Source organism: Gastrolobium bilobum, unplaced genomic scaffold (genome assembly GCF_033153095.1).
Source record: "Gastrolobium bilobum isolate Gb01-03AN ecotype WA unplaced genomic scaffold, APGP_CSIRO_Gbil_v1 utg909, whole genome shotgun sequence".
Classification (NCBI taxonomy): domain Eukaryota; kingdom Viridiplantae; phylum Streptophyta; class Magnoliopsida; order Fabales; family Fabaceae; genus Gastrolobium; species Gastrolobium bilobum.
In genome coordinates, this window is record NW_026895707.1 from 486660 (window position 1) to 497617 (window position 10958).

At 33.0% G+C, this 10958-nt stretch overlaps 1 protein-coding gene across 1 annotated transcript; it reads left to right on the forward strand.

Moving 5' to 3' along the window:
• Nucleotides 1–3055: 3055 nt before the first annotated feature.
• LOC133293101 (nibrin homolog) lies at nucleotides 3056–9432 on the forward strand. Its single transcript, XM_061491637.1, is given in 15 exon segments — nucleotides 3056–3164; nucleotides 3308–3361; nucleotides 3749–4013; nucleotides 4189–4271; nucleotides 4882–5012; nucleotides 5761–5807; nucleotides 5943–6051; nucleotides 6327–6413; nucleotides 6852–7023; nucleotides 7456–7635; nucleotides 7638–7909; nucleotides 8123–8184; nucleotides 8312–8414; nucleotides 8519–8571; nucleotides 9077–9432. Coding segments are annotated over 14 exon segments (1653 nt in total). The 5' UTR covers nucleotides 3056–3127; the 3' UTR covers nucleotides 8570–8571; nucleotides 9077–9432.
• The last annotated feature ends 1526 nt before the right edge of the window (nucleotides 9433–10958 follow it).

Genomic DNA, 10958 nt, shown 5'->3' on the forward strand with positions numbered 1-10958 from the left:
ACTATCATCACAACCACTGCCGCCACCATCACCACCATTACCACCACCACACCGCCACCGCCACCATCACCACCACCACAACTACCACCGTTGCAACCACCACCACCATCACCATCACCACCACCACCACCATCGCAACCACTACCGCCACCATCGCCATCACCACCACAATGGCACCGCTACCATCACCTCTACTATCACCAACCACCACTATCATTGCCGCAGCCATCACCGACACCGCCGCTGCTACCAACCACCACCACCACCACCATTGTCACCTACCACCACTGCCACTGCTGCAACCACCACCGCCACTGCTGCAACCACCACCACCACCTCCATAATGTCATCACAACCACCACCACCAAGTCACCGCTACCATTGTCTCCACCACCAACCACATATGCCACCAACCACCATCCCCACCACCATTGTCGTAGCCATTGCCGTCACCTCCACCACCACCATCCCCACCACTATCGTCGCCGCCACCACCATTACCACCGCCATTGCCGCAGCCACTACCGTCACAACCACCACCACTATCATCACCACGTCACTGCCGCCGCACCGCCACCACCACAACCACACCATATGGAAAGCAAAGTGATGATCTGAATTTTTTTTATATTTAATAGGAATTATTTTTTATTATATTATTTGTCATGTTATTAAACGCAATTCTCATTCTCGGAATAAAAATAGAACATGTTATCAAACACATTTTTTTTCTCTGAAACTGTTCCAAAGAACAGAAATAGAAAAAAATTGTTTCTTTTCAGGAACAGTGCAAGAGAATATAATTATTGTCATGCACACCCTTAGTTGAATAGTAACGAGTTCCCGTAGAATCTAACTAACTCATTAACGAAATAATTATTATCAAGAAAAATGTAAGTATCACCGCTATCTCTTTGTTCCACGTATACTGTCATATGATATATATATATATATATATATATATATATATATATATATATATATATATATATATATATATATATATATATATCATAGCTATTATAATATTTAGTATTAATTGTTATTTTTGGCTTATATTATATATATTTATTTGTTTATTATTATTTTTTAATATATTTTTTATATTATAGTTTTATTATAATTTTTTTTTAATTTTATTGTTGTTTTTCACTAACAACATCAAATTTTGTTCCGATCGGTAGTTTCTGGCGCATCTTGCACCATTTCAATAATCTTTTTGTGTTTTTTGCACAATACTGTTCATGTGAACAGTATCGATGAAGAGTATATTTTTTTTTGATTTTTTTTTTTTTTTTACATTTGGAAATAACAATTACAGGTTCAAGGAAATCACTTTGTGGTATACAACAACAAAGACACTAAGCCACCACTACTCCTTCAATAAAAAAGGAGACACTCGCTCAATTAGTGCCAAGGTAAATGTTGAGAGAAAGTCTGAAGCAGTTGAAAAGAGGGAGAAGCGTGACTTGAGTTCAGTCAAAGTGGAAAGTGGTAACCGTGTCTGAGAAAAATAATTGAGAGAAGAAGGATTGGCCACAAACTTTTTATACAGTTCGTTTGGATTCTTTTATTTTTAAGTTAGAAGTTACTTATAAGTTAGAAGTTACTTATAAGCTAAAGTTAAAAAAAAAATATTTAAAAAAAAAAGCTAAAAACTGTTTGAAAATTACATAAAAATTTTAATTTGAAAATGACTTAAAAGCACATATTTCAAGAAAATTATCTCTCTCTATCTTTATCACTCTTCATTTAAAAAAAAAAAACATACAATTCAAGAAAAACAGATAAGAACTTAAAAAAAAAAGCTCCTCCTAGGAGCTTTTAGTTTTCAGCTTTTTTCTTTATTATAAAAAAAGAGCTTTTAGTTATAAGAACTTTTCCCAAAATCTGTTTGGCCTAGCTTATGCTTATAAGAAGTTTGTACCTTAAAATAAAAATCCAAAGAGGCATTTAATTTGATATGATAGAAGCTATCGTGATGATATTATGTTATAAAATTGATAGAAAAGATAAGAGAAAGGAAGATAATTACAGAGAGAGAAAAGTTCCTATATTCAGTTTTTTATTTTTTGAAAATTATGGAGGAAGCCTATTTATAAAAAAAGAAAGAAAAAAGATCACTATTTGCACAGAAACCCTAAACAATAATACTGTGCGTGAACTGAACAGTAATCCGTGAATGAATAATACAAATACCAATAATTTTTTAGACGTTGAATCACTTTTTAAATGTGAAAATTATATAAATATTTTTAAATTTAATTTTATATGTAAAATATAATAATTATATTAATTTTTTAATAAATGATAAAATTAAAAAAAAAATCTCATTAATTCTTTATTATTATTTTTTATCATCTTTTTAACTCTTAAATAAGAAGAAGAAAATATCTTTTATTTTTCTTCCTTTTTTTTCATCTTCTTCTTCCTTGGATTCCTTTCTTTATCTTCTACTCTAAGGTAGTATTTGGTTGGGGATAAATTTTTTTTCACTAGGAAAATGTAATTGATAGGGAAATGGTTGGAAAGTGAGTTTGGTAAGAAAATGTAAAAAAAGTTGTTTGGTTGACCCAAATATTATAAGGGAAATTTATTTAAATATGCAAAATCTATGTTTGGGAAAAACTTTGCACCTGTTTTTTCACTTTCCCAGTTATCTCAAAATACCACATCTCAAGTGGTATTCTGTAACCGTGAATTTCATTCAAAAATCAACACAAAAGTCATTTTTCCATCTATCCTATTTGCCTGGTATTTCTTGAAAAAACCTGAACCAAACGTGATATTTTTCAATATCCACTTACATTTTCTCGTCAATCCCAAAATAAACTTTCATCCAAACCATACCTAAATTCCCAAACACATTCTTAGGTTTTGTTTATCGGAAGAGTAATTTTTACACAAAGTATAAAACCTCGGGGTTATTTATAATTTCTCATATATTAAAGTCAAATTATAATTAGCACACATAATTAAATACGAGAATATACCAGTCGGCAGTCGTTTGATATAGAAATATGTCGTTTCATCTTTTGAACTTGGTTGACCCTATGTCTTAATTCTTTGTCTTCGACCTTGTCAGCAAGTGCAGGGTGCAGCTTCAGAGTTACCACGAAGAAGAATCATGGTGTGGGGAATCTTCCCCATCGATCCTCTTTCAGGTACCAATATTGAATACAGCTTTTTTATTTCAATTCATTTTTGGGCTTTTGTAGTGCTATAGTTCTGTGACTCTGTCTATTATCATACTCTTGTTGTGCCAATAATTTTTGTATTAATTTTTATTTTAAAATTTGTATGACAGGTGAAGATAATTACTACATTTTCAAAAGTGGAATTTACAGAGTTGGTCGAAAAGGTAGTGTAATTTATGGTTCCTACTATTTTTTTCGCCAACTTGGAAGGCTTATGTTGTGCACAAATTTGTGCATGCTGTTTCGTGATTGAATAGTTATCTACACACTGCAGCTAAAGTGCTTGATTGATTTTCATTACTAACACTTTACGCTTATTTTCTTATATCAAAATAAATAAGATTATGTATCTGCTACTATGGGTTTGGATATTGCCTTACCTTTGATAGAGTGAAACTGAAAATGTAAAAATTGGGTAAGAATGCTTTGTGTCAAAGCTTGATTCAGCACAAGAGCTTAAGCTCTAAGCAGTTAAGCACAAAATTACTGGTTATTGGTTTTCTGGATTTCATTATGATAATTTATAAGAACATTTTACTATCTGCTTACAGGTTGTGATGTGATCATCACTAAAGATAAAGGGGTTTCTCGGGTTCATGCTGAAATTGTTGTTAATGCAATGAACATGTTAAACCCTCTACCAAATGAACATTCTCATTTGGCACCCAGTATACAGATTAGAGATTGCTCCAAGTATGGAACATTTATTAGCAAGAATGTTGGACCCAAGAACAAAGTGCATGAGCTACCAAACAAAGAAACAGCATTAGAGGATGGTGACCTTGTTTCTTTTGGTACTGGTAATGCTAACTACAAGTATGTTAACAATCTTTTCAATATGGTTTTCTATTCCCTCTTTTATGCTTCTTACTTTTAATTTTTAGAGAATGTTGTTGCAGAGCTTTTCTAGGTCTAGGTTTATATAGGTTGATGCAGTTTCATGACATTTGTCTCTCTTCCACTTTTGTGCTTTTTAAATTTATTCTGACAGGTTTTGCCATGTCCCCCTCATTTTTTTCATCTGTTCCTCGGATAAAGTGGATCAATCTCTTGAAGAGAAAATTTCATCAATTGGTCAGTGGGGAAAATACTTGTAAAGGTTCTTCAATTCCTATAATTCATGACTACATATGCTGTCAGATTGCTTTAACATATGCAGTTACTTGCACATGATATTGCATTTCCTTAAAATTAGTAAAGAAAAAAGCACTTAACTACCAAAGATTTGTTCCAGAAGCAGTGTCTGCAGTGTGATCAGAGATCATAGGTTTTGAAAGGCCATTACTAACTTGCTTTATCCCATGGTAGTGGTGAAGTTTTGATATTATCGAATGCTTGAATTTTGTTAGTTTCAACAAATATGAATAATAATGGTGAGAAACTAATAAATTTGTTAGTAAGGAAGTAGAGTTTGCATAGCTTCGACAATGACACTGTAATTAGTTTTTGTTATGTAAATTGAAATTACGGCATGTTCAAAAAAGTCCTAGGCCACTCAGCTTATCTTGCTACATGGGCTATATTAGACGCAATCTATTCAAAAAATCCTAGGGCACTCAAATTATGGCATATTAATATACCGTTATTGTGCTTTTCACATTGAACAGGAAATGTCGTTTTGCTTGATGAAGCATTAGACTCTTGTCTTGACGTGAATAATGACCAACATATACTTTCAATTTAGGTGCCGGTGTTACTCATACCTTAGGTGAAGAGTGCACACACGTATTGGTGGATCAATTCATGCCATTGAAGAAGGACCTTGTTGATGCTGTTGTGGCAAAAAAATCTTGTGTTCTCAAAACTTGGCTTGAGGTATAGAAGCATTCAGTGTTATGTATTGATTATTTTGGGTTTTCAACTATTCATTATACTAATTATTTGTTACAGTCAAGTGATTAATCATACTTTGATTCATAGTTTGATGACATGAAAGTTAGTTGCTTTCACACTCATATTTTGTGGTTGATTTTTTTTATTATTTGATGCATCTTAAATAAAATGTTTTAAGACGGACATAGCATTTTTCTGCAGTAGAATGGGTTATGTAAAAGGAGAGTTGATGTATATAGATATACAGCTAAAAGCATCTAATACAATTTATACACAGCAATAATATATTTAGATCTGTGTTACCTTCCCAAATTGTGGGAATAATTTGCTAAGCATCAATTCAGATTTTACAAGCATAATTATAATTTTTCATGTAGCTTGTGGACCCTGTACTATAAATAAAAGTTTCATGATCTCATTTTTTTTTTTTAGATAATAAGAGTCATGCACTGAGTCTAGGACATGTTATATATTCACTAATTATTCTTTATTTACTAGCTTCGTAGATCTTGAATTGTATGCCAGAATTTGTATTCTCAGTTCTGACTAAAGACAATGCTAATTGTTGCTTATATTAAAAGGGATAAATTTCTTTTACGATAACAGCTCATCAAGATAAACATATTGTCTAATTTAGAGTCTATAAGTATGAGAGTTAATTGAAGGATTCAGTAGAGAACTATTCTGCCTGTGTTGAAAATTATGTTGTGACTGCTTGTTCCCTGTATAGATTTTTGCAGAGAAGAACATTGGCACTGAAATTCCTAGCTGTCATTCGTAAGTATTGCTCTAACTTTGGAATTTTGGTTGAGCCTGCTTTATATTCCATGACCATGACTCTGGTTAGGCTAACTAAAGAGAAGCTTTCCTTGTCTTCTTTTTCTTTTCTATCCTTTCCTCCTGTACAAGCAGATATATTCCAACAGTGTCTGTGGAAGGAGCATCTATGAAAGTTGCTGACCCTAAAACTCGTGAAAACTGCTTGAAAGGATACACTTTTTTGTTGGAATCTCTGCATTTGGTATTTGTTTTTGAAAGTCTTCTATACTCTGAAACTGAACTTTAGTATTATAATTAATAGCATGTTTCGATGTTATTCAGTTTTCCATTGTTAAAGAATATGCTGTTAGGTTTCCTTTATTTTATTCTTGGAAATTTTGTTTGAATGCTCACATGTAAATATGCAGGAACAAACATGCATGAGTTTCCGAATGTATAAGATGAAAACATTTTGATACTTTTGGAGCATAGCTCATCTTGATAATATATTTAACGTATTCTTTTCCCTGCTTACAGCATAAATTCACGGATCAGCTAAAGTCTTTATTGGAAGTGGCTGGTGCAAAAACTGTTTCCTTTGAAGAATTTTGTTTAAATAGCCAAGTATGTATTTCGTTTCTTTCTTTCTATTTATTAATTCTGTTGATTACAAGGTACATACTGAACTTTGAAATTGACATAAGGTGATTGACTATTTTATATGCTTATAACATTTATGTTTATATCCATGCTATTTTATGTGCTATAAACATGCATTTGAAATCAAATATTCAGTAATAGCCTATGTCTTATCCTTTGTAATTTTTAAGATTTCTCATCAAATGCAATCTTTTGTTCTTCAGCCTTCTTTCCCTTTCTAGCATTAACCTGAGTCAGAAATATAGTCATCAATTCATCATCGAATAACTAAAGACTTCAGTTTTTGGTTGACTAATCTGATTTCTGATATTCTTTAGACATTAGGCATATTAGCAGGCCGATTATTATCTCTTGCTTGAAAGTTAGGTACTTCAGTATGGTAACCTCATTTATTTCTTGTAGGGTTCAGATTATGAAGATGATAATCGTCTGGTTTTAGTCATCCCAGGAGAACAAGCTTGCAATTCTGATCGCTTCAATAAATTAAGTTCCTTGCTTAGAGTGAATGAATTGGATGTAATATTTGCTGCTTTGAGTGGACAGCTAGATCTGTCTGTATTGAAATCACCATGTGGTAAGTATTCTTAATATCTCAAGAAATTGATTTGCACTGTCCAAACCTTTTTGTTTTTCTCCCCATAAATGAAAAACCTAAATCGTTACCTGCATTTTGTATATCTGGTTGAACCTGTTCATGTGTGTACAAAATTCTTTGCTTTCCACCCCCGTTAAAAAATAAAATAAAATAAAACTTGCCATTTGACAGATTTCCCTTTGTATTAGCTATCTATTAAAGTAGGTAACAGGAGATCAACTGTCAATAAATATTTCAAAATTAGGGTTGTTTTTCTTCCAATGTTCACACCTTTGTTTGCTGCTGAGTGTAAAATGTTGTTTGAGGCTTTGTAATTGCACCTAATGGGGATGAAATTGAGGAAAAGGGGAGAATGGTTGGTCAATTAAAGGTAATTTTTATTCTTTTAACAAGCTGTATGTATCGTTGCAGTACTAGTTTCATCTTCATGCTCTACGGACGAGACAGTTGTAGCAGATTCAGATACCGAAGTTGAAACAGCCACATCAGCTCATGCAAGTGAGGCATTCTCCAATGGCAATAATGTAAAATACACCAAAACAGAAGAATTAGATGATGATTCTGGCACTTTGAATAAGAGTAAACATGAGAAAATGACGTTTCTACCAGATTGCATGACATAAAACGTGCAAAAACAGAAACATGCTTGGATGGTGCTTCTGCCAGATTGGATACACATGCTACTACCAACTTCGAGGATGGTAGTGGTGGTATCAAAGTAAGGAAAGACAAGGTTGATGATTATGAAAGTGGAAATTCAGATATTGTTTACAGCCAAAATTTAGTTGTTCGAGATATTAACGTACTTACGAACACAACTACTGCACCAAATATCAGTATTCCAGATTTCAAACGCTTTAGAAAGGTGTAGTTTTGATACCATATCTCTTGCTCTTAAGGAGCTTATCATTTGTTGTGGTTGAAAATTTAAAACAAAAATATTTTGGTTATCTAGTTCAAATTATATTGGGGCTTGTCTGACTTTTATATTCCACCAAACCTTATAGCCTCATGCAAAGTCAATTATTGAATGTTAACGTAAATGACTAGTTCAGTTTTCTTTGAAATGGAATTGCAGGCACAAACTCAATCTGGTAATAGTTTCGACAATCTTGTTCCATTTGCAAAATATCCGTACAAGTAAGAATAATATTGAATCTGATTGGTGATGTTATTTCAAACAAAATCTGGCTAGCTTTTCTAGTTTACTTCATTCCTTTTCTCCTAGTAATAGGTTATGTTATATCTCATTTGTTTTCTACCCCAGAGACTCTGACTATGGGAATGATGAGATGGCTGAGTCTGTGAAGGAGGAGAAAAGGCGAAAGCAAACGGAAGCTGTAGCAGAAGACCTATTTAATAATGAGAAGGTGAGTCTAATACCCACCCACCCCCAAAAAGAGAGAGAGAGAGTCCAGGTCCATATTTAAGCCTGACTTATTTAGTATCTACCTTATTACATGTTCCGCTGCAGGCAAGAAAGCGAGTTGGAGCTGGTTCTCTTCGTGGTATTCTTATTTCATGAAGGTAAACCTCTTTTTTCAATATTTTTTTTATTTCTTACAACTTTAAAATATTGATGGAACTTCAAATTAGTGCAAATCTTCTTGTACTTCAAAATTGTCAAAATAATGTTTTCATGAGTAACATGACAAATGACTGATGTGATAAATACCAGAAAGTACAACCTATTGTCATTATGCTTATGCAGAGCAAAGAAGAGAGATATTTTACATTACCGAGTTTAATCCTAAAAGATAGCTTGGTGGCACTATTTTAAGTTAGGCCATTTATCTATTTTGGTTTAACATACTAACTGTGTTGCTTCTATGCCTTATCCAAGAAATAGAATGTGAAATACTTATATGTACGCATACATAGTGTATAAAATAGAGAATGATAATGTTATGTTATATTTTGCAAAAAAAATTTCATGTGAAAGTGGACATGGTAATATGCTATATCAGAGTGCTTTCTCCAAAGATACGAACTTTGAACCTACTCCGTAATTTGGTATGTGTCCCAATTGCAGGTTAAGTTTTTCACCTGTTTGTGTTTTGATTGAGAATGAAAGGAAGTTATTGGCCTTATATGGTGACACTCTTCCTGTTATCTGTGAGAAGGCGCTTGAAGGATCTATCTGGTTTCCCTTGTTAGCGTATGAAGTAAACAAAGAGCTCTCATATTTCAGGTTGACTGAGATAAACATGTCTTTCTCTTGGATGGTAGATACTAGATATTGCTGAGTTTTCGACATGTTGGTTTCTGGTGCTTAAGTGTTGATATAAATCACATTTCTACCATAAATAATATTTATTCTCTTTCTATGTCGCGGACAGAGCCTGTTGTTGCATCTTTTCTGCTCTTTTTGTGCGAGTTCAATAGGAGAGGAGAGATGAGAAGAATTGCATCCTAGTTAAACGAAAATATAAATAAATAAATAAAGAGAAATGCTTTTCTCCTTTCACATGAGACAACATTTCATTCCTACACATACATCGACTTCCGTGTCAAGCTTTTATTTTTGTTTTTATTTTTTTTTAAATTGCTGGTCCCACTTTTTTGTTTCAGTAGGAGACAACTCTTCTCTCCTTTTAAAGGAGAAAAGTATTCCCCATAAATAAATAATGTGAGATTACTATTTCTATTATTTGTCAAAAAACTATTAAGACACATGTCAAGGGGACCGTTTCACCTAATTCAGAGTAGTTTGTTTCGAGTTTAAAAGTGAATATTAAACTTAGTCAACTGGAAGTAGTAGTCTGACCTTGAGCATTATATTTTAGTAATGTGATGATCCATTAATCCAACTAATGAAAAAGATTTGAGGCCGAGTAATTAACTTAGTAAAGAAACCTTAATCATTATATTAAAACTAAGCTTAATAAAGTTTAATATTATTATAATCTTATATTAATAAAATGAAATAGATAAAGAATTGTATTTTAAGTGTGATTTGCCCCTTTCCGTTTCTACTGCAGGCAGGCTTAATACAATTTAAGCCTTTATAAAGATGTCGGAGACTCATCAAAGCACAAACAATCATATCAAGAGTTACCGCTTCCATTTCACTTTCAAAGTCTATCTTTCCATTCAAATTCAAGAATTAATAGCATTTTAATGAGTAAAATCTACCGATGCTTAAAGTCAAGAATCAAGCATCCGTGATTTACTGCAAATATGAATTGAGAACCTTCTTTAGAAATCAGCCCTGACAACTATTGTAATTTTGTTTTTATCAATTTAACTTTGAACGTTCGTAATTTACTAAAATCACGTTTTCTTCAACTTAGTCAGTATTTTTATTTTTAATATGTGCTATTGTCGTATCACTCCGCACCATGCATCGAGAAAGAATTATTCCTCCAGCAACATGTAAGAATTTTTTAATGAGAAAATGTTAAGAATTTAGAGATTGTACTACAACCAATAGCATTAGGACACATTCTTATGTCAGCAGAGAGCAACAAATTATTTATCTTAACCCCAGATTCAGTTTTGCCGACCTCTATGCATCTCTATCTCAAGATTTATTATTTTTTCCCTTTAAGTTTAGCCATAAATAATTCATATTATACAGTGAATTCATAGGAAGAGTGACCATTTTATCACACTTGGCAAAACCAGATTGTCACGCCAACAATAAATTTTGTCAAAATGCCACGCTGCACCTTTAGCCGTTGTTGAAGAAGTCTGAAAATATAGACTTCTTCAACGACGGCTAAAGGTGCAACGTGGTATTTTGACAAAATTTACTGTTGGCGTGGCAGTCTGGTAAATTTTTTTGCCAAGTGTGACAAAATAGCCACTCTTCCGAATTCATATGGTCGTAAGGCTCTTAGACTAGATACAGTTTGATCTGAAGGAGTGTACCAAACGGGGTTATTACTTTTTTAACATCTTAATTTATCGAG